The sequence below is a fragment of the Sciurus vulgaris genome (assembly GCF_902686455.1).
Source record: "Sciurus vulgaris genome assembly, chromosome: 7".
NCBI classification, from domain to species: Eukaryota; Metazoa; Chordata; class Mammalia; order Rodentia; family Sciuridae; genus Sciurus; species Sciurus vulgaris.
The window spans coordinates 20,144,013-20,169,114 of record NC_136467.1 but is presented as its reverse complement, the minus strand read 5'-3'; the positions used below and the strand labels follow the sequence as shown (position 1 = coordinate 20,169,114).

The following is a 25,102-nucleotide window of genomic DNA, read 5'->3' as shown; positions in this document are numbered from 1 at the left end:
TGGATGTGTATATGTTATATAATACAATTTTTGAGAGGTTATGTTATAATACTTCTACTAAAGGCTTTGAACCATAGTCTGTATACACTGCTTTTTATCATGTGGTACAGTTCAAATCATTTATGTTAATTGTAATTCCCATGGACATAAACTTATTTGGTGATCTGTGTAGGTAATGTCAACATAGTGTTTTAACTCCTAGAAATAACACAAACAAAAGATTGATTTTTAAAAAGCTTACTATTAACTTATAGGATTAATATCTGAAATGGAAGGAGTCATTTAAAGTAATTTATAATAATATAGTATGAGAAAAAAACAGCATCTTTTAAAAATAATACCTTCTCCAAATTAGTTAGGTAAAGAAGCTGACCAAGTTTTTTCTGAAGCTGTGATGTAGCAACGGCTTTATCGTTTAGTAGTTTTATGCGATTTTGTTCTACCTGAAAACAAATAACAGGAAAGTTTCTTCATTCTCTCTCATAAAGATAATTAACCTATATCAAACATAATGCATAAATCTTCTCAATAATGTAAACATGACTTGTTTTAGAAAACTCATTTATGTATTTAAACTCAAATATACAAAATGTATACTATGATAATATATTTTGAAAGAACTTCTTTTTGTTTCATAGAAGACAAAATTACTGACGTAACACTGAAGTTGGATGATGAAAACCAATCTAAATTTGATTTAGGTACATCTGTAAAGTAATACATCCAGGGAATGAGGAAAAATTTAATTATACACTGCTTTATGTGTGATTTTATCATATACAGGGAAGAATCTCCTACCTCTGCCTCCAAATAAAATATAGCAGACAGAAAGGAAAATTCAAATAAGTGGAATCTGCTTCTAAAGAAAATCATACTGAGAATTCATATTTAAAGGAGAGATTATATAATTATTATTTTAAAGGTTTTCTAACTTACAATCTCCAAGTTTTATAAAAAGAAAGATTTAAACCATTGAACACATACAAGGATAAAAATAAAGTATTCAGAAAAGAATATTTTTAATGGGAAATAGCAAAGACTGGTGGAATTAGGAGAATGCTAATATAAGGTTTATTAGAGGATAAGTTGTAAATATCCATCTATTATTAGTAACAGAAAGCAATGCAAAAGAAAGTTTTAAGTTATCCTTGAGTTCTATGGTTTGGATATGAGGTATTCCACCAAAGCTCCTGTATTAAGACAAGACTATTCAGAGGTGAAATGATTAGGTTCTGGGAACTATAACCTAATTAGTCCATCCTAGTTTGAATGTGCTAACTAGGTGGTAATGTAACTGAAGGCAGGTGAGGAGTGGTTGGAGGTGGCGGGTCACTGGGGGCATACACTGAAAGGGTTCACCTTTCTTGCAGCCCCTTCCTCTCTCTGCTTCTGGGCCACCATGAAAAGAGAGTACTGCTTTTCCACAACACACTGTCATAATGTTCTGCCTCCCTTGAGCCCAGAGCAATGGAGTCAGCCCACCATGGGTTAAACCTCTGAAAAAGTGAGCGAAAATAAACTTCTTTTTTTCATGCTGTTCTTGTCAGGTATTTTGGTCACAGTGAAGTCAAAGCTAATTGAAATACTGAGGAAGATCATTCTAGTTCTAATAAAGCTGAGGTAATATAAAACACGTAAAAAGTGACCAAGAAGACCCATAGGATATGGAACAGAGAAAGTACTCAAAAACAGATGAATGTGCAACTTTGAGAGAAACAAAATGCACCACAATAGTGACTATTAAGCATGTATCAAATGTGAAATTGCTAATCTTTAATGATTTTGACCTACAAAACAACTTCATATGGTTCCAACTGAAAACAGATTAAATATACACTTATAGAAGAGATCACTGCCTGATTCTACCTTTCCTGTGGGTCTTAGACTATTATGACATCAATTTGCTGTACCCTTTTCTGTGATTTATTGTACTTTACCTCATGTGGTTCGATGATATGATGAACAGGTGGGTTTGGTTTTGGCTCCCTAGGATCTCGCACTCTCAGTCTTTCTGTAGCCATTGCAAGTTCATCAACAGCAGATACACGATTCCTTAGAGTCATCCAATATTCATGAAGCAACTAAAGGAACAGAAAAGACTAAGACAGTGGGTAAAATATATAATAAAACTGGTTAAAAATATCAAGATGTGCCTTGAGCAAAACTCCTCAATGAGGTCTTAAGACATATCATTTCATCAAGTCTTTTAAGTCATCTAGGATAAGGAACGGTGACTGAATAATCTCCACATGACACTATCTTTTCAAATTCTTAGGAACAAAACACTCAGATTTCTTGGTAAGACCAAAGATCTTTATAGATAAAATTAGACTAATGATGTCTACTTTATTTTATTAAAAAATTTTTATTATAACATTCACATATTCAAAATAATATCTACATATGGTAATGAGAAAAATAAAATACACAACTGAATACCCACCATTCAATTTAAGAGAATAATGCAAATTCCTTGGAAAGTTTTAAATGTATCACCTTTTCCATATATATTCCTCCTTCAATACCAAACAATGGAATAATCACCATTCTAATTTATTATTCCTGACTTTCCACTAGAATAGTACTATAAATATGCATTCCTAAAATCTGGTTATATATATTTCTCAAATTTATAAAAAAATGACATCAATTAATATAATTTTTTTGACATGCTTTCTATACTAACAAATTTTGAGGTAAGATCCTCTTTGATGTGTATAACAGTAGCTCATTCATTTACTTTTCTGTGAAAGGGTTTGTTCTGCAAAATTATGAAGGAAATATGCACAAAGATCTGGAAGATATTCATGATAAGCAGTCCTCTGGACATACAGCATGAAGCCAAACTGGGCACAAAGAATAGCAGGTAGTTGGACGCTGTATATGTATATAATAAAATCTTCTTCCATGGCTTACTGTAATTAACTGTTAGTGTGCTAGGCATTTATAATAGTAATGTGTGAGGAAAAATTATTAAACTGGTAATTTTGTGTTAAAAAATAGTATTTCCCAACCTTTCAAACGTATGAACAGATATTTCAAACAACACATCTCTTTCTGTACAAAAATTTTCATTCTGCTTTAAAAATCAAGAACTTCAGATTAAAAAAACAGATAACATGTAAATATGACATTATAAATAAATTAAACACTTTTCCTTTCCCTACTGAGATCACCTGCAAAGTAAGATGATGGATAACAAATTCAATGTAAAGGATAATTCTAAAATAATGAACTCCAGAATCTCAAGCATAAAGTTATAATGCAATGAATTAAAATATGTACACAAGAGGCCAATTTATGCTCTATTCATTAGAATGGTTTCCAACCTTGTAGCTTGAGAAATATCTAATTTGTTTCCCAATCTTGTTGCTGCTGTTGGTTATTCAGAGCTAAAGCAAAACCAAAATAAAAGAAAAAAAATTTCCCCCAGTTTCATGGAATAGAAGAATAGAATGAAATACTTTTACAGTTAAATAAAGGTTTCATACACGTTTCAGCTTAATAATATTTTTCTTTTAGCAATTTGTTAAAAAGAATTTAAGAATTATTTGTTATTCTTTATTATAATAATTATATTTTAGGGAAAGAGAAATTATGATTTACCTCAAGTTTCTAAAGTAAACTCAGAAAAACTGAGAAGAAAGAAAAAGAAAAGTGGCAAGTACCATTAGTTTAGAGAAGAATTTTTTAATTCTGGAAGGAAGTTTCAAGGTCCAGTTTTAAAGTTATAAGGTATAGTTTTAAATACTGTACCTTATATTCCTTCTTCCATGCTTCAAAGAGATCCATTGAAGTACTTCCTTCATCAATGAATTCAACATCAAATCTATGTGATTTTGCAAATGACAGTATTGCTTTCATAGATCGCTCTGTCTCACTTATTGCCCAAAGACCTCTGGTGGTGGTAGGTATTCGATCATCCACCAGTCCTTCTTCATCTTCTATCATCTCCTCAAATATTGCAGTCTGGCCTTTGACTCTGAAAATATATCGGAACAAAACAACAGCAACTATTGTCAGTGGGGCTGTAAGCATTGTTAATGAGTAAAACTGGCAGAATGAATAGCAAGGTCAGTAATTTTTCTATAACTCTCAATATTATATCTATAAGATTATGCTTCAATGTCTGGAAAAATAACAGCAACTCTAAAAACCCTGGAAGAATCATAAGGTTGTGCAGTGTTTCTTGACAATAACCTGGAATAATAAAAAAATGTCTCTAAATTCCAGGTTGTAAGTTTCACTCTGAGAATTAAAACATAAACTGACACTACAGTAATAACGCAAAAAAAAAGACACAAAACAAAACAGAAGGATCTGAAAATACAGTGTCAATCATTTTTTTTGGAGACAATTAGAACTTATCCTTTCCTCAAATTCCCTGTTTAAAAGGGATAAATGGGTAAATTTGCTAGTGACATGGCTACATGTACTTAGGAACTTAATCCCCAATACCAGGAAGAAAGGATATTAATATAAAGAGAGTTAACATCTTAATAAGATACTATCCTATAATAGTACTAAGCACTATGTACTAAGCACTTTGCTAAACAGTTATGTTAATTTTATTTACCACTCATAAAATGCAATGAAGTAAGAGTTGTGGGTATCTTCTTTTCATGAATGAGGATACTGAGGCTTAGAGAAATAATTTGCTCACAAAAATAGGCAGGAATTTGAGTTCCAATTTGTCAGACTCCAGAGTCTGGAATCTTTTACCACTCTCCTCAATTGCTCCTCCATTAATTACACATTAATATGTGACATAAATATTAATGAGCAACATCTACATAGACAAAACTGAGCATCAGCATGCTCAAAGGATTAAATGCTAAAGGTTTACTATATTGATTTAATAAAAAAAAATATGGAAAGGTCATAGTTGAAATATAGTCTTATAACCAAACACTAAATCTCATAAAATGTTTCACTTTTGTCATGGGTAATAATCAAATGAAAACTTACGTGTTAGAAAATAGCTTCGATTCATACTCTGTGAACAATTCATCAGCTTTACAAAAGACACAGCTGAAAAACAGATTATCAGAGAAATATTCAAAAACCTAACAGGCAATCATATAATTTCTAAAAGAAGCTTAGTATTTGTACTTCATTTTTTCTTTAGAATCACTTTATGCTATTTTAGGAAAAAAAAAAAAAAAAAAGCACGGTCCTTGTTTTTTTTTAATAATACATCTCCTTGTACTCTGTTAGAATTAAAATGAACAATCTTGATTTTATGAGCCACTATTGTCTCAGACTTATCTGAGACAATATCTGAGACTTATCTAGCTTCATGGAATGATGTCATTTACTGTGTAATTTCCTCAATTACTTACCAGTTGAGAGGAAGTCTGGTTGGTCTGAGGTGGCAGATTGTTGCAGACTCAATGACATTACGAGATGGAGGTTTCTCCAGATTTTTTACAGCTTCTCTTACTAGTTTCTGGAATTTATTCAGCTCTTCCATTTGGGTTGTAAGTAAGAATTGAAGACCTCTGCAGTCATGAAATCTGATTTCCATCACCAGCACCACATCCAACACACAAAAAAAAGAATAATAGGTCAATTTTCTTAAATTTAGAAAATGGCTAGCAAAATATTAACAAAACTGCGTGTAACATTCACCCAATCACATTTGGTTGAGGTTTCCTTAGGAATGTACTCAGTGTTATCTACTAATAGTCAAGATATAAGAATGTTAGGTCTGTCTATACAAAAGACATCAGAAAGGTTTGATAGTTCTATGCTCAGGAATTGAAAAGTACGCAAAATCTATGTCTCTGTCTCAGATATCTTTGAAAGGTCAGGACTGCTACATTCTTCCTTTTTAAGATCAAATGACTATCAATGTCCCCTCCCCACTGACATTCTTGCTTTATATAGAGAGGTAACTGCAGGATAAAATATAAAGAGAGAAAATGGAGAAGAAAGATGGCCAAGAGTCATATTCTTCATTATTAAGAAAAAAATTAATTAATTAAAAAATTTAATAAGGCATTTACTATATGGCAGTCACTTTGGCAAGAATTTCTCCTGTATAATTTCAATAGCTACTATTATGCTCACGTTACAAATAAAGTACAACAAAGTAAGATGCCTAAGGTTTCTAAGTTATCATAAAAGTTATTACATGGAGAAGTTAGAAGTTAAAACCAAATACAGTACTTCTTATAAAATGCTTTTTGTGGGGGGTGGATTGAAACCAGGGGTTTGCATATGCTAAGCACCATTGAGTTATACCCGAAAATCCCAGAAAATGCTATTCGCCATTTTAATAAATTGTAGATGGGAAGAACTGAGGAAAAAAGTTATGCATGTGTTTATATGGATTTATGAAATGAAAATGAAAGCTTAGAATAATAAGAATTACAAATTGGAAAATACAGATGATTTGTCTGTTTTTAAAGTTAAAAGTACATACATCTTCTTCCTGAAATGCTATAAGACTTTCCTTAAAAACCTATTCACAGAGCCTGCTCTTCCTCCTGAAGATCTCATCAATGTTCCCTAACACTATCCTGTGGAAAATATTCACTTTAGTACTTCTGTACATTCGATTTTCATTATTTATATTTCTGAAATTGTTCATGGCTCTTGTCTTTTCTGTAAGCTAACTTTTTTGTATCATTTTCTTAAAAACATGTAACAGCATGGGAGAGCTGCTCATTAATTTCTAAAAAGCTATGTAAAATTTGGTAAGGTACTGATATTATTCACAAAAAGAAAAAGTTCTCATTTCTAACTTATTGGAAATTTAGTCTTCAAAAGGGAAGAAATAGCTTTGGAAAATTTTTTCCCACTCACTCAAATCTGAGCTATGTGCATGAGGCTGAAAAATATTATCACAGATCAGCATTTAATCAGTTTTGGCAATGTTCTCCCTTACAAGTCCTTTAAATGAAAGAAAAGAAAAATAATTATGGCAGGTAACTTTTATATATCATACTACATGGTGCACACTATTTTAAGTGGGTGCTTTACAAATATCCACTTATTTCTTATAGCAATGCCATGTGGTTTTATAGATGGAGAAAGTAAAACAGAATTTAAATAACTTTTCCAGGGACACAGAGCTCAGAGGTGGCTGAGTTAGGATATGAATTCAGCAGTCTGATTAAAAAAAAATACATCTCTGCTCTTAGTCACTAAGCTACATAGGCTTTCCCAAAAATCAATAAAAAGACAAACATGAATAAATTGGTTTCTAAGATACCAACTTCATACAAAAACAAACAACAGGGTTAAAAATAACTTTTGAATATATAGTAAGGTAACAAAATTGACTTACCTTTAATTGTTTTATATGTTCACCTTTACATATTTGGAAAGATGTTTTGTAATTTCCTATATATGTAATGTTTTTGGAAACCATGCTTGTATAATAAATGCTATTAGACCTTTCACAGCCTGGAACTTCAACAAGAAATGTTCTAATATAAGAACTTACATCTTGTAAGCAGTTTCTGTGTGATTTTAACTTCAAAATAATTTTAATATTTTCTTGGCCAACTCCACAATGAAGAACACATTAGAATACAGCTTTAAAACTGGATAAAATAAATTACAACTAAAATGGCGATCTTATCTTATTCTTCGGCTTGGTAGTGAAAAAGGATATATACACAAGAGGACTAGAGGACTTTATATATTGGATAGATTTCAGAAAACAGGAGCCCCATAAGTTTCTTTATAGTTAAAAAAAAAAAAAAATCACTGTAATAAAATACAGGGAAAAATATGGCATATCTCTTTAAGCAGACATTCAGAAGAACTTTTGGAAGAGTATATGAAATCATATACACCCAGATATTCTTATGCTAAACTTCATACTGAAAACCAACTTCAATCTCAAGGCTGAGAGGTAATAAGAGATATTGTGTTTTGTCCCCCAACCTAGTACTAACATATTTCTGCCATAACACTTAAATTTCCCACAGCAGATAGACATTTCTTTGTATTAAAACCACTCAGGGTACTTTTGATAAAGAGCAACTTTGTTCTTTGGAAAGAATTATTCACCATTTATACATCAAGATCAATAGGCCAACTTATCTCTGAAGAACCTAAAGAATAGTGTTGACAGGAAGAAAAGGAGAAGCAAGTCATTCCATAATATAAAACCTGGGCCCTACTGGTGGCACCTGGTGCTCAATAACTCTTAAGACAATGAATCACACAGGGAAATCATGACATCATGGATGAAATTTTCCAAAACAAAATCCTATTTCAGAATTTTGCTTGGCTTTGGATATATCCAAAGAAAATATTTTAAGCAGATTTTTAAAAGACTCTAAAAAGAGAACATTTACAAAATGACTAAGATATGGAAAAAAAGGTCTTTATTTTAGACTTGTATCTAATTTTTGTTTAAAATGCACTGCTTACAAAATGTAAAACCAGATGCTCATAACCACAATATATTCTGATATTTAAATACTCCTAACACCAAATGATCTGAACAGCTGGGGTGATTACTCACATAATTATTCTATTTTATACTATTTTCTTACTTTTCTGACATAGAAAGCTTGCCAGTTTGTTGTTTGTAGTTGCTGTTTATTTCATTTCGCACTCGCTGAGCAAGTTCCTCATCAATAGAAAATTCTATTGCTCTGTGGATTACATTCAGCCACCAAGGAGAATTAGAATGAATCTATAAAAATCATAATATTGATCAATTAATTTTTAAAAAAATGTTCATTATGTTTCCATCCCATTTTTGATGTGAAATATTCAAAGAAAGCAATAATACATGCTATTCTCAAAGGGATTACAAAAGGGGAGACAAATATGCATAATCTATACACATTGGGTGAATACCTCTTTTGCATATAGAAAAAGAACAACTGTTTCTTGACTATCCTGAATGAATGAGAATTTATACAGTATACTTGTAAAACAAAGCTGTATTAAAAAATACTTCACCAAAATAAAAATATGCATGTATTCTATATATATGAAAAGGTCATAGGTTTCTTTCTTAGCCTAACAAAGAAAGCCTTCATTCTACTCTTTGACCAATTTTGAACTAGATTCTGCTGAATGAATAATCTACAATGACTGTAGCTAACAAAATTATATGCCTAAATATCACATAATTAATAGGAAAAATAAAATGTGGAACAACTGATTAAAGAATTATAAGTAAAAATATATTTGTGTAGTCTTCTCTTTTGACTTTGGTATTGATTTCATAATAAACTTTAGAAAGGAGAAATGGCACATAGTGTAAAAGAAAAATATCTGTGGTTCTAATATTCTAACATCTTAAAAAGATTTTGGAACTATACATCTAAGATCAAAATGGGGTCACAGAATTCCTTACTTTCCCTAAAGGATAACTTCTTAGATACCCAAGATAAGAAGACACCCACTAGAGAAGAAAAGAAACAAAATAAAACCTCAAAATGGTTGATTTATCTATGTATCAGTTTATTCAACAAAGACATACTAACTGTAAATAAGGTAAGATATGAGGCAGTCATTGTACCAAGTGCTAAGAGTTCCAAGGTGAACAATAAAGTCCAAGCTTTGCCTAAACAAAACATAAATCTAAATGATATCTGGAGACAAACATAAGCAAGAAACACTGCATTTTTGTAAGTGTACCTTTCTTTGGAGTTCTCGTATGGTCTGCTGCACAGGTTGTAAAGCTTGTTGGGCTTCAGCAACTTCTGTATTACACTTGCTCATATAATGCTCTCGCAGCTGTTTGGCCTGTGTTGAAACAGAAAATAGAAAAAAACTTTTACTCTAGGTCTCAAAAAAATAACAACATACCATGATGAATTTAAGAAACCCTGAAGACTTTTCCCCAAAATTTGTTTTTTTAATTAGAGAGAGAAAAAAAAAGGAGGGGGCATTAATATTTCGAAGTATAAGGCAAAGGATACCTTTCGGAATTATTTATTTGATTTAATGAGTATAGTTTCTTAGCTATAGAAGTTTAAAAATAAAACTTGAGACTATACAGTAGCAAATGTGAACTGAACTGTGTTCCCCCAAATTTGAATGTTGAAGGCCTAACTCCCAATTGTGGTTGTATTTGGAGTAGGGCATTTAAGGAGGTAATGAAGGTTAAATAAAGCCATAAGAATAGGGCCCTAATTCAACAAGACTAGTGGTGTTCCTATGACAAAAGAGAGAGATACGAGGTATTTATAAGCATGAAGAAAAGGCCATGTAAGGGTGAAGTGAGAAGGTAGCCTCCTGAAAGGCAAAGACAGGAACCTCAGGAAAAAAAAAACAAACCCTGTCAATATCTTGTTCTTGAACTTCCAATCTCTAGAACTAAGACAAATAAAATTATACTGTTCAAGTTTTTCAGTATGTGGTATTCGGTGATGGAAGTTCCAGCAGACTGACACAATAAGGAATTAAAATTCTTACCTTTTCAAGAGAATAATTCATAAGTAATCAACATATTTTATTCTTATAAATAGAAAAGTTCTATTTTTATAAACTCAACATGAGGAAACTTGTGAAAATTTTTCATTTTCTTCCACTCAATTGAAATACTCAATTGGCTTTAGAAGCAATTATATGAATTAAGAGAGGATAGCAAAGGATAGTATAAAGCATAGTGTGAGGAAAACTGGAAAGACAACTAAATTGTCTTAATGCTTTGCTCAGTGAAGGATTGAGCCACATGAAATTGCCAATACCTGACCATATTTAACTTACAAAAATAGCGGTTTCATGTAGTTCAACTGCACATGTTTTTGAACTAGCCATTTTATTTCTCTAGTCAGTTACTTCACGAGAGGTGACTAATGTGGATGAATTCTAAAATCTTGTTCAGGTTGACAATACTACGGTTTCATATTCAATAAAAGTAAGACAAAGTAATAATGTAGCCTCCTTGGAATTATGGTATAAAGTAAGAATGCTCCTTGTGCTGCATTTTTCCTTTCCCTGTGAAAACCTTTCAATTAATTTTTATTAAAATTCTTTGGCTATAATTATTTGGCTATTAGAGCTGCCTACTAACAGAATGTGCTGTCTCTCACTGATAGCTTCCTGTCACTGAAGGCTTTTAGATGAAGAGTGACTGATTACATGCAAGGATTAGATGCCTGTGCTGGAAATGATATTTCACTTGAAAACTTTCAACACTTAGACTGCCATCAAGCATTAAAAAAGAATAGTCAAAAATATACCAAAGGAAACAATGTGAAAATACACTCTACAGATTGGGAGAAAATATGTGCGAAATGTACAACTGATAAGGGGTTAATATCCAAAACAAAGGAGGAAGGCAAACAACTCAATAGCAAGAAAGGAAAAATTAAAAAATAGCTAAGAACCTTCTCAAAAGACAAATGACCAAATGGTACATGAAAAAATGTTCAATATTACTAATCACCTAGGAAATACAAATTAAAACCATAATGAGATACTACATCATTTTTATTAGAATGGCTATTAACAACAAGTTAAGAGAACAAGTGTTACTGACGATATGGAGAAAAGGGAACCCTTGCATGCTGTTGGGGGGAATAAAAATTAGTGTAGCCATAATAGAAAACAGGATAAAGGTTCCTAAAAAATTAGAAACAGAACTACCATGTGACCTAGAAATTCTACTTCTGGGTATATACATTCAAAGGAGAAGAAATGAGTATGTCAAAGAGACACGTGCACTTGCATGTTCACAGTAATCATTATTCACAATACTGAAAGAAATGAAATCAATTTAAGTGTTTATTAACCAATGAATGGAAGAAGAAAATATGATGCACATATGCACAATGGAATATTATTTAGACTTCATAAAGAAGGAATTCTTTTTATTTACAACACAGATGAGCCTGGAGGACATTATTAAATGAAATAAGCCAGACACAGAAAGATAAGTGCCATGATATTACACGTGGAATCTAAAAATTCAAATTCACAAAATAGAGAATGGGATGGTGTTTACTGGGTCTAGAACCTGAGAAGATGTTGATCTAATTAGTTAGAAAGGGGAAATAAAATCGGGAAATCTGTTATGCAACATAATGACTACAGTTAGTAGCAATGTAGTGCATACTTGAATCTTAGAGTATTTTAAAGGTTCTCACTATAAAAATTATGTATGTGAGGTAATGAGAATAGACTAACTCAATTTGGACATTCCACATGTCTCCATATATCAAAATATTGTGTTGTACACCATAAAATATGTAACTTTGTCAAATACTTTATTAAAATACTAACAGTGCAGTCAAAAGGTTGTGCATACTTATACAATCTCATTTTGTATCTTGACTCAAATAAAGCTTCCAGTTACAGGTTCAATACATTTCAACCATACCTACTCTTATGATTTTAGCTTTTTTCTTCCTCTATGATCTTTAAAAAAGTAAAAAAATCTCCGGAAGAATTTCCGTAACAAGGTATTAATGATTTACCATGGAATAATCTATAATATCACTCCTCTCAATGAGAGGCAATATTATTGTAGAGGGAAGTTCTTTGAGAGAAATGCCATTGAAAATTTGAGTTTATTTACTACCTTAATACACAAAATAGAGAAATTACAAAACTTTTTATATGTACTATAAACTATTGTAGATGTCATGAGATCGTCTTCTTTATTTTTTGTTAATGCAACTATGACAAGCTTGTAAGAAAGTTACCTTGTAACATATCTGCAAGCAGATAAAGTAGAGAAGCAAAATAATATGAAGTATTGCCATTTTTCTGCCACCTGTAATCACTGTCACAAGATTTGGAACACAAGCAAAGGAAAATGATTACATTCATTTAAATGTTGCATGCATGCCCTAAGAATATCAACTAGACAGAGCATAAAGTTTGAAGAAAAAAATTCAGTATAGTAATTACCTCTTCCTCAAGCCTTCCATCTCGCAAGGTAGGAGGTATTCCTGGGTGCTTAGCTACCAACAATTCCATCAAGTTATGGGTAGCATGAAGTCTCTATAAACACACAAAAGACAGTAGCAGGAATGCAGTGGACCTACTATTTATATGGCAAACAGAGTACTAATCACATTAAGATCACATCATCCAATTACTTTCCTTCTAAAAACAATCTGAGTACCATGTTTTCTTTTTTTTCAGAGAAAAACTGTATCAATTTTACAGTAAAGATCTTAAATCATAATGACATGAGTTTTATTTAATTAAAAAAAGTCTTAGAAAATATGGCTATGCATTTAGTAGGATATGTAGTATACTTTTTATATTATACATGCATTTGTCTACAGAGGGAAGTGTAAAAATTTTAGAATAGAAAGGTCAACTGCACTAACGTGGTTCCTTTCCTCCTGAAAAATCAGTCTGAATGACTGATATTCAGGTATCAGTGATATTATGATAAAAATAAGAATAAAGAAATACATAATAAAACAGGGTTGTGACCTGGATACATTGAGCTTATGGGCTACAAAGGAGAGAAGCTGGAAGTGAAGATGTTATAAGGAAAATAAGAAAACTGTATTTATATCTCTATTGTATATAATCCACTTCCTACTATGATACGGAGTGTATGGCTAGTTAAACTAAGGCTATGAGAAGAAATAAAGTGAAGGCAGCTTCTAGCTGCTAAGTTCACATTTCACGTGGGAAGAGAGCTAAAGGATGACTGGTAAAGAGTACTTTTGTTAAGATCTGATCTGGTGCTAGTAACTGGAGACTTTAAAGAGGTTTATTCTGTCTGGCCACAGAGTATAGGTGATGGTACAAATTTTTGTACCTCCCAGCTCACTCTTCTACTTTTGTTTTCTTTATTGAAGAGAAGAATATCTTTATATTTTCTCCTTTTCTCAGGAGGTAAACACAAGTGCTTAAGGTCAAAGTTCTGCTTTCTGTAATCCTTATCCATGTGGAATACAAGTTGACTTTAATTTTTTCTTTTCCCCCTACCCTCCACACATTTCTTCAGATGCATCTCACTTTATTGCATATAAATCTGTCCCAAGGTCTTCATTCTGAATGACAAAGAAGCCAGTTGGCCTAGGACTCAAGCCCAAACTTGCCAAGATTAATAAAAGTGGTCTTTATTTCCCATTTAGCTAGAGAAACTTGTCTGTGATTCACTGCATAGAACCAATAAGGGAAAGAGAAATGCTAATAACTGAACTATCCAAATCCCCCTTAAAAGACCTCTAAAAATTAGGGGCTGAGGCTGTAGCTCAGTGGTAACAGTGCTTGCCTAGCATATGTGATGCACTGGGTTTGATCCTTAGCACCACATAAAAATAAAATAAAGGTATTAAAAAAAAAGACCTCTAAAAATTAAAAATTACTGAATAAGTTTTTATTATTGTCAGTTCCACTCATGAGTGTAACTCCTTTTCTCCTTAAATACCCTGTGACTAAATATGCTGATGTTGATATGTAAAAATAATAAATCTGACCTACTCTTTAAAGAACAAATAATTTGAGCTATTTTTCTGATGTAGATTGTAGGTTTTTCTTATTAGGTTTCAGTCAAAATTGGCCCAAGCAGATGAAAGAGTGGTGATTATCAAACTTTCATATATACAGAAATCATGCTGGTGCTTATTAAAAGGAATAATACCGAGCTACATCACTAACAATTATGAGTCTATTTACTACCCTCTGCTCTCTCTAAAACATTCAGAAATTTACTTTGTATATAAAACAAGTAGAATACATGTTGAAAACTAATTTTACTCACTTGAAGTGAATCTGTTTTGAGTTTTCCTTTGTGCTCCTCCGACGAACGCAACACTTCTCTGTATAGTTCTGCTGCCAAGGCATACTCACCTAAAGAATTAAAATGTATTTGAAACAACCAAGTCACATATTTAATTCCCAAAGTTACCTGGTTATCTATCACATAAAAATATCTACTTTAAAATATACAGCTTAATAATTATAACTTTTTAGTGGGAAGTGCTGGGGATTGAACCCAGGACCTTGAGCATGGCTAGGGAAGTGCTTTCCCACTAAGTCACATACCAATCTTATAACACATTATTTTTTTTTAATAAAGGAAACTGGCATTAGTGATGGTCCCAGTCTGAAAAAAGAAAGGAAAAAAAAGCTGATTACAGTTCCCTTTTGTAATTCCATAGGATAATTAGACTATACTTCTAATGTTCTCAAAATTATAGTCACACATATTTGCAAACAAATGTATTTACAATGTTTTTAAAAATTGTACTGAAAAACAAACTCTGGATTAACATTTAATTTAGACATATTCCTCTTCTTGAAGTTAAAGGATGTCAATTAGAAGTCAATATGATTTGAAATTAAGGACAAATTTGTAGTAATAATAGGTCTTTATAAACAAATATTTGAAATACTATGATCAATCCACACAATTTTAAGAAAAAATTTATACTCTTTTCAATAGATATTGCTGTTCTCAGTATTAGGCCAAAATAATTTGCCTTTAAAAATTACATTTTGAAAACTTAAAAATCTTGCCATTTCTGGTCACAAAAGTCTGAGGTATGCCAGTTTTCTTTTGTTTATGATCAGCAGCTCATTCAAATAATGGAATGCAAAAAGTATCTACTAAAGGATAGGTTGGCAAAATACAGCCCATGGGTCATATATCCGACCATCTGCATTTTTATAGGGTCTATCAGGTAAGACTAGTTTTTATACTTTAATTTAAAAAAAATTTTTTATGGTGAAGAGCCATAAAAAAACTCAGGGCTTTGTGCATGGTAGGCAGTTATTCTACCACTTATGTCCCCAGCCTGGTCTTCATATTTTTAAACAGTTAAAAAAAAAATTCAAAAGATTAACATTTTGTGAAATATGAAAATTAAATGCAATTAAATTTTAGGATCCATGAATAAAGTTTTATTGGAACCCAACTATGTTCACTCATGTACTGTTCATCGCTGCTTTTGCACTACAATAGGAAAGCTGAGTTCTCAAAGCCTACAATATTCACAATCTGGCTCTTTGTAGAAAACTCTGTTGACACTGCAAGGAAAAAGGAAAAATGAAACATTTCTGATGGCCTGAATAAAAAAAAATCTACCTTGTTTGCTGCTTGGGGGAAAAATTAGAACTGGTAAATTAAATACAATTAAAATTGAAATCTAATAGTGGCAAAATCATAAAATAGGAAAAAAAAAAGGTGCAGGCGCAGTCGCTATTCCAATTATTTGCCAAGAATGTTTTTTTCCCAGATTATGAAATATACTTGCTTTTTTTGTTTAAAACTTTGAACTAGTTTTATGCATATCATTTATTTAGGACTGTGCACATACCCACAAGCTTTCTTCTTTTCTTTTTTTTTTCTGATTTAAGCTTTTTAAAAAAATTTTTTGTATTTCTTCTTTTTAGTTATAGAAGACAGTAGAATGTACTTTGACATATTACACATATATGGAGTATAAATTCCCATTTTTGTGGTTGTACATGATGTGGAATTACACTGGTCATGTATTCATATATGAACATAGGATAATAACAAGTTTTCTATAGTGATATACACACTTTATTTTTTTAGTTTTTTTTTTGTTAAAGCTGATATATATATTTTTAATTAGGGTAAAATATACATAATATAAAGTTTATCATTTTAACCAGTTTTAAGTGAACAGTTTAGTGGATTATGTACATACACATTGCTAAGCTAAACTGTTGCTTTATATCTAGTTCTAGCAGTTATCTAATATAAAGTTTTCCAAAACGTTATTTTCACAGGACTGCAGAGGCAACCAATTTCTATTCTCTTCAATGAGCAAGACTATTTTAACAATAATAAAGCCATATTACACAGTGTAGGAGTCATCATTCTTTTCAGTGACTTTTTCTTTTGTTTTTAGTTTTCAAGAGTCTTGATTAATGTTATTCAATGGGTATATGGATTCGATTACTATTGACAATATCATTTATGGTAGTCTTTCTTCATAATTTTCTTCATAATTACCAGACCTTTTAAAGAAGGTATAGTAACTAAATTAAAATGTAATCAGCTGAATTTGAACTATTCACTATAATACTTTTATGTTTATCAAAATAAGACATGCTTTATGAGGAAGATACAAAAGATGTTATACTCAATAAATTATACACATTTAAGCCAATTTTGGAAACACCCATTTAAAGCCACATGATGGCACAAACACTTCTTAGTAAACAAACTAGTAGATTTCACACTGGTCAAATTCATTTTCTCCAAAGAATATTTGTTTTAGAAAGCACATTATTCAAACCTGGAATGATACCTGGTGTTTAATACCACAGTCAATGAAGACCTAAGAAAATGCATTATATATATGACTGCATATAATACAAGCAAATCTTTCTAGAATTGGAAATTAATTTCATATTTTTTCACATTTAGATTTTCACAGATTTCTATACTACAAAAGTCTAAATTATGTAAGTTAAATATGTAATGCTACTTTTAAAAAAGGGTACTGTTTAACATTCTATTAAGTAATACTACTAAGTAACAGCATACTATTAAGCAATAGAAACAAAAAACAGTAAATCTTTTACAATCCAGTTTATAATTATAATAAATTCCGTGTATATATCCTATGTTAATGAACTTTCACACTGGGATTCCTCTTAATAATTAGCACCAATAGCTATAATTTCATACAAAGAAAGACAAGACAAGGGACTACAGAGGGAATGGAGTAAAAACTGAAGAGTGTATTGGTGTCATTTCTGTCCAGAAACAATATTATACTTTGCAGAGTAGGAAACAACTACATACTGATGCAAAATTGTGACTGTTTGAAATGATCAGATGAAGAAACTTGGTTTTGTTTTTTTTCCCTGAGCCCTAAGTTCACAGCAGGGAAAGGCAACAATAAAATGTGAGAGGGAGACAAGTAAAAAGGCCAAGAGAGGAAATTCAGTCACTAAGTTTTTGAATTATAATAACATAGAATGAGGAAAGTAATTTAAAATAAAGATGGGAAAGCTGAAATTTATTTTTACTATTGTGACAACCTATAAGTACTATATCACTGCATTTAAAAATTTTTTGGCTATGAGTTTCAACCTACTATAGACAGCAAAATATTGAGGTTTATAAATATTTATTTGATAAGGAAGGCAAGATGCAGCACAATAATAAATCAATGCTTGATTTGAAATAAAAAGTCCAGGGCACATTCTGTGACTGATTATTATCTTAAGAAAGCAACTAAGGTTATCTGAATATGTTTTCTTAAGTAAAATGAAGATAATACTCCAATCACTGAGCAATTATGAGAATTAAATAGCATATATATGTGTGTATATTAATTAAATAGCATATATAATGTATAATATAAAATTCATGTAGAAAAATCATTTCTCAGATGTGATATTAGATTTTGATGATCTGAAAATATTTTATATAGTACATTGATTATTCACATTTTCAAAAACAAGTACACATTACTTCTCATCTACGATAGTTATGAAATTTGAAGGTTTTAATTATTATTCAGTTAAGTTGGTACTGGGAAAAGCCAGTATTAGATACAACACATATTTTCCTACTCTTGACTAATTATTTCCAAGTTGATATAAAGGAAAGTTTAATGTTTTTCAAAACAATTCTTTTTAAATAATGAATTGCCTTGTTTACTCTTTCCCCATAAATTTTAAGGCACAGATGATTTTAGATTGATGGCTGGAATACCAAATAGCCACAAAACAAACTCAGCAATTGAGATGGCATTAATGATGATGGTAGTGATCAAGAATTACTAGAGAAAATACAAACTTGAAAAAACACTTAGATAAATTTGAGATTTTCCAGGCAATGTCCAAGAGGGAAGATTTGCTACAAAGTTGTATTTGCCATTATTTGAATGATCTGTCAGGAATATATATGTCCTTTTCTTCTGTTATTAGTTACTGAGAGTAAAATTTGTATTGGTAGCAAGATATAAGTGGCAAGAATCTGAGATCACTTCATATTATCATAATCAATAGCATCTTCATTTTATCAGTGTTTCTAAAAAGTTTTCAAGGTACTTCTACTTCATATTAATCCAATAGGTCCAAAGCTTTCAATTCTGCAAATATCTCAATGAAATTAACATAAGTGCTTTAAACTAGACTGGAAGTCGTAATATAGAGCTTATATATTCTTTATAATATACTTGACACACATATATATTGAAGTGCTCTAATCATTCACCTAATACTTTTCTCAAAAGGATATATAATAACTCTAAAAACATTTATTTCGAAAGTTACCATAGTGGTATATTTGTTGCTCAATTTAGGTTTTATCTGGACAATGGAACTAAATGGGTTAAGAACAATACTTTATGAGGGAGGTGATGCAGGTCATATTATCTATATTTTACTGAGTAAACTAAGGTTCAGAAATTTTGAAAAATATACCCAAGTTCACAGATTAAAACTGCAGCAGATAAGAAAAAACTGTATCTTTTTCAGTTCTTGTTTAGAGCTATTTCTATTCAGCTTTGGAGAGTCCTTCTAATTCTACCCAAGAATGCAAGATAACAGGGACACTTATCCCTAGGGTGGCACATGAGGCTGAGGCAGGAGGATCACAAGTTGGAGGTCAGCCTCAGTAACTTAAGTGAGGCTCTAAGCAACTTAGGGCCTAAACAAAAAACAATACAAAAGGGCTGGAGATGTAGCTCAGTGGTAAAGCATACCTGGGTTAAATCCCCAGGATCCCCACACAAAAAAAGATAATAAGAGAAACTTTCACAGCTCTGTTTCTGTTATGCTGAAGAGCTAATAACTAAAGACAGGCTAATCAAAGAGTGTTAGAACATTACCTTATACTCTACAGAAAGCACAAATTTCTCTGTATGATTTATTTCTAACCAGGTAAATGAGAATAGTGGTAAATTCTCTCCATGACTGTGTATTCAATACACTAGGGTATCAGTAACCCTCATGGTATCTAACACACAAGGTTACTTGTGGAAGGTTGAATGAACTAATATTGACCATGAAATAGCTTTTTCTTTTAGCTCTAACACTATGTTGAAGTTGTCCTCCTCTCATCAGTGGGGAATAAGTCCAAGACCTGCCTCCTTACCCCCATGGAAATGGTATATAGCACTGAGTCCTATGAACACTATGCATATATGCATATGTATATGCGTGTATATACCTATGGGGTACATATATGCATGTATGTTATACATTTATCATACATATATACCTGTGGCGAAGTTTAATTTATAAATTAGAAAACATAAGAGATTAATAACTAATAAAAATAGAACTATAACAATATACAAGAATAAAATTTTCTAATATGTTTAGTACTACAAATTTCCATTTAATTACTTCTTTGTTACATCTCACAAACCTTGATATTTCATTTTCATTCACTTCAAAATACATCCTAGTCTAGCTTATTTATCTTTACCCCAAGGTTTATTTAGAAATTATTATTTAAACAACAAAGTATGTAAAGACATTCTAGTTATTTTCTGCTTATTGACGTCAAATTTTTTTAAAAAATATATTTAAGTTGTCAATGGATATTTATTTATTTATTTATTTATTTATATGTGGTGCTGAGAATCAAACCCAGTGATTCATACATGCTAGGCAAACACTTTACCACTGATCTACGCCCCAGCCTTTGATATCAAATTTAATTCCACTGTTCTCAAAGAATATGCACTGGAAGATTTGAATCCTTTCTTTGGATTATTTACTTGTTTTACAGCCCAGAATATGCCCAATCTTGGTAAGCATTCTATGTTACCTGAAAAGAATACACACTCCTCTTTGGTTGGGTAAAGTGTTAAAGAGTGTTCATTACGTCAACTGAATGACAGTTTTCGTCTATGTATTTATTTTCTATCTATTCTTTGGTATAGACTAAGATGCTGAAATACCTAAGTACAATTATGGATTTGTTTACTTCTCATTCCAGTTCTATTATATACATTGTGTGTGTGCGTGTGTGTCATGTGTGCGCGCACGCACGCGTATTGGTCACCTTCTGAAAGAATTTAAGGTCCAAAAGATCTGACACTATTCTGCACCACCATTTTTAGATCATTCCTGGCAGGGATATATTTATGGGAGAAATGAATTTATAAATAAATTTGTCAAAATTTAACCATTCTTCTATTTGTGGACATTTTGATTGTTTTCAGTTGTTCACTATAAAAGACTAAGATTATCACCTTATAACCAAATCCCTGTCACATCTTAATTTCCCTAAAACGACAACAAAATACTTCCCAAAGTGGAAATGTTCAGACAAAGCACATATAAATCTTCCAAGTTTCTGAACCATTCTGCATAAGTACTCTCTATTAAATGGAAACATTTAAATTACAATCAGTAGTACGTATTTTTTTTTAGAGGTAGGAATGTTGGTTTCCACTATAATTAACTCCCTCAGAAGGGATTTGAAAAATCAGAAATAGCAAAGCAATCACCTTCTACCTTTAATAATATGGATGCCCGCTAAGCCATTGAGGGCACAAACTAGTTGCCGGTGTGCTTCTTCACACTCAGTTCCACACTTCTTCTGCAAAGATGTCAGTAGCTCTTCCATTGTCATGGTGCTGAAAGAAAAGACATATTGTTAAAAGGTAGAAAGAAAATCCTAAATGTTAATTCAATGGGAGAGTTACATTATGCAAGATGAAGACCACAGGACTCTTACAATGAGTCTATAAGACATCGTCTGCATTGTTCTCTAGTTCCCTTTTACCATTATAGCTTGTTAACTTAATTATTTTGTACTCTTAAAGCACACATTCTATCTGATCCCATCATTCTTTACATTTTTCCCTATTTGTCCAGGGATAAAGGAACTAGAAAAAATCTTCCTTAAATACAAAGTACAATATGATACATCCGAACACCAGGCATGGTGGCACATACATATAGTCCCAGTGGTTCAGAAGGCTGAGGCGGGAGGATCCTAAGTTCAAAGCCAGCCTCAGCAACTTAGCATGGCCCTAAGAAACTCAGTGAGACCCTGTCTCTAAATAAAGTATAAAAAAGAGCTTGGGATATGGCTCAGTGGTTAAGTGCTAGGTTCAATCTCTGATACCAAAAAAGAAAGAAGGAAAAAAAAAAAAGTACAATATGATATATCTGAAAGAGTATGGGTATCAGAATGTAAGACTGAGTCTGAATTTCAGCACTGCAATGTAATTAATTAACCTCCTTGAGCCTGATACGTTTTTTGGTCTGTAATTAAAAACAAAAATCCTTCAGAGATAAGGTCAAATGTCACTTCTGCCAGAAAGCCATTTAACTTTAACCATGCAATAAAATTGTTTGCACAGTAATTTGTATGTGTCTTTTATGATATTTATCATGTATGCCTTATATTACAGAATCTCATCTTTTGATAGTTTCCCTATTTGTCTATAACTTACTTTAAAAAAGAACAAAATCTAATCCTCTTTATATCTCTTAGGACACCTAAATAAGTTTCTTTTAATACCAGGTGCTAAAAATAGGTCAGTTTCTGAGGTAATAGTTTGATTTGCAAAAAAATTTCTGGGGTGACAGGGTATTATAGACACAAATTTCTTAATCATTTTTGAAGGAAAAAAATCAAAGAGATACAGTTAGCACAATTGGCAATCTAATTCCCTGATGTGGGGAAATCAAGAAATATAATTAGAACAAAATTCTTTTAAATCTGGAGTAAAGCCAAAAAAACTTCAATTTAAAAAAAAAAAAAAACAAAAACTAAAAGAACCCCAACAATAGTGCTAATTTTAAAAGAAATTTTCAAAACCATAAAGTCATTTTGATTAGATTTTTATTAACAAATAAGACTTCATACAGAGAAAAACCACCACATGACTAAAAATAACTGACAACTCAATTTTAGATCTCTGAATAATATTGTGGGCCAAAGAGGTAACTGCTTAAATACTGTCTATTATCACAATCTCATAAACCACAGAATGAGGAAATTGATAATAAAACCTTTTTTGGAGTGGCAAGAACTCTCCACGAACAGCCTGTGGGTGGCAGCAGGCCTGTCTGAGCCTCAGCAATGGATACAGGATGGAGGTGACTGTCCTTCTGTCCAGGCTGCTGAGTTTCAGAGCCCAGTCAGAGATCTTCCTGAGTTTTACCACTGCATCCTGGCAGCACACTTCATGCTGACGGTGGTAGAAATGTCTTTCCACTGGAGAAAAGTGGAGCCAGTGTATTTCTTCAGTCTGAGGTGGTATCTGGATCTGTAATGAGGAGTTTAAAATAAAAATAATTCCCCTGAAAGATTCAACTTTTCATCCCAACTCCATTTTTTTTCTTTTTAAACTAATATTCTTAACTGATGAAAACATACTGACTTGGTCAATCACATCTTTCTTTGCAGACCTCCACAGTATCTTGGCAATAAAGCTGTAGAGGAGCTGAGGATTCTTCTTGCAGTAGGGGCGATACAGGAGTCGAATCCACCAGTGTTTGACACAGTATGGTTCAATACCAAGAAAGACCACTAAACCAAAAAGATCTGAAAAGAAAAAAGTCAAAAGCACACTGAGGTTAACTTTTTCATACTTCTTCATTACTATTTTGAATAAGCACTTCCACAGACATTACAAAGCTCATAGCACTTTCTATCAATTTAAAATGCACAGGTGATACAGAGAATACTCTCTTAAATTCCTTATAACCTTGATCTAGTAATTCCATTTCTAGGAAAAAGCCCAAGACAATAATAAAAAATATAGATTAAGACTTACTCAGTGATTCATAGCAACATCTATAGAATAAAAATAAGTAAAATAAAGAAAAATAAGTAAACTATAGTATTCTCATGAAACAACAATTTTTTTTTCTAATCTAGCAGGCCTTTCATTCATTAGCTTTAGTACATGGTCCTTCTTATATATATCTTTTGGTTGGGCACACTCAATATTGTATTTTACTTTTCCCCTTCTTAACATATCCTAATAGGCATTTTCCATTTTTTTAAATTTGTGATGAAGATTTTAATGTATAAAAACTGCTTAGAATAAAATATTAGGTGAGGGGAAAAAGCAAACATAAAATTATGCATGCAATGAGTAAAAATATAAAAATATGTATACAGAAAATACTAGATGTGGTTTTGTCTTCAAAAGAAGGTTATGGGTAAGTGTAATTTGCTTTATGGTTTTCTGCTCTTTTGCTCTGTTTTACATATATTCATACACACATACACACCACACATATATATTTTTAACAGGGAGCATATATTCCCTTCAAAAGGCACAAAAATCATCTAACTCTCCTATAATATCTATTTCAAGATAAACAACAAATATTTAAGTTGAATCAAGTTACTTTCATGGTCTCTGGGAATTAGTAACATCTGAAAGAACCAATACATCAGTGCCTATATGCAGAAATCCAAATTTATATTTTAGCTTAAATCAATCCTATTGCCCATGTGCTACTCCTTCTTCATGGTCTCAAGTGTCTCAGATTCTACCTGCCAAAATCAAATTCATAATCTATTACCCAAATATGCTTTCCTTCTAGTGTTATTCACAAGTGAATAATGCCTCCACTATGGATTTACACGTCAGAAATCTCAGCATCTCCTGATCTATCATTAAGCCTTGCTCATTTCCTTATCTACTGTTTATTATTTCTCCAGGACAACCCTAGTCTAAATCTAAAGAACTAGCATAACTTGTCTAGATTACTTATTATAGCCAATCATCTGACATCCTAATACTCATTCTTGCCAATCTTCTACACCACATCTCTACACCATTGTAACTAGAGTACTTTTGAAATACAAATCTAACCACAAATGACCCCAAGCCACTGTATTGAATTCTTTCAATATTTCCTCTTTTCTTAAGAAAAATAAACAAAATTCTTTATTACAGCCTATAAGGTTTTCCACCATTCCATCTATACCCACCTATTCAACATCTTAGTTCCTAATGCTTCCCCCTGCTCCTTGTACTCTAGCCACATTGATCATCTTTTGGTCTCCTGCTACCACATGATCTCGATATTTTCTGCTCCTCTGCAATGGAGAATTCTTCCCTTACCTCTACCTAGCTCATGTTTTGGATCTCAGCTCATCTGTCACTTCTTTCTGTATCCTTAGTATGTGATGTCTTCTTTAAAAAACTTTGGTCAGAATTTTGTTAATTTTCTCATTGTGAAAGTTATCTTGATTACAGTTTAATATCTGTCTAACTATTTAATAAATGTG

At 31.8% G+C, this 25,102-nt stretch overlaps 1 protein-coding gene across 4 annotated transcripts in view; it reads right to left on the bottom strand.

Moving 5' to 3' along the window:
• The window catches only part of SHPRH (SNF2 histone linker PHD RING helicase), an 83,928-nt gene that overhangs the window by 33,541 nt on the left and 25,285 nt on the right, over positions 1–25,102 (bottom strand). For all 4 annotated transcript variants that reach the window (XR_013764997.1, XM_079146813.1, XM_079146812.1 and 1 more), the window contains 12 exons: positions 23,235–23,398; positions 22,864–23,120; positions 21,355–21,476; positions 14,657–14,745; positions 12,838–12,930; positions 9,616–9,723; positions 8,517–8,659; positions 5,343–5,516; positions 4,969–5,031; positions 3,757–3,982; positions 1,938–2,081; positions 342–443 (listed from right to left, as the gene is read on the bottom strand). Coding sequence is in view for 3 of the 4 variants with exons in the window: in XM_079146813.1 (XP_079002939.1) it covers positions 342–443; positions 1,938–2,081; positions 3,757–3,982; positions 4,969–5,031; positions 5,343–5,516; positions 8,517–8,659; positions 9,616–9,723; positions 12,838–12,930; positions 14,657–14,745; positions 21,355–21,476; positions 22,864–23,120; positions 23,235–23,398 (1,685 nt within the window). In the remaining variant the exon portion in view is untranslated. The remainder of the gene's footprint in view (positions 1–341; positions 444–1,937; positions 2,082–3,756; positions 3,983–4,968; positions 5,032–5,342; positions 5,517–8,516; positions 8,660–9,615; positions 9,724–12,837; positions 12,931–14,656; positions 14,746–21,354; positions 21,477–22,863; positions 23,121–23,234; positions 23,399–25,102) is intronic.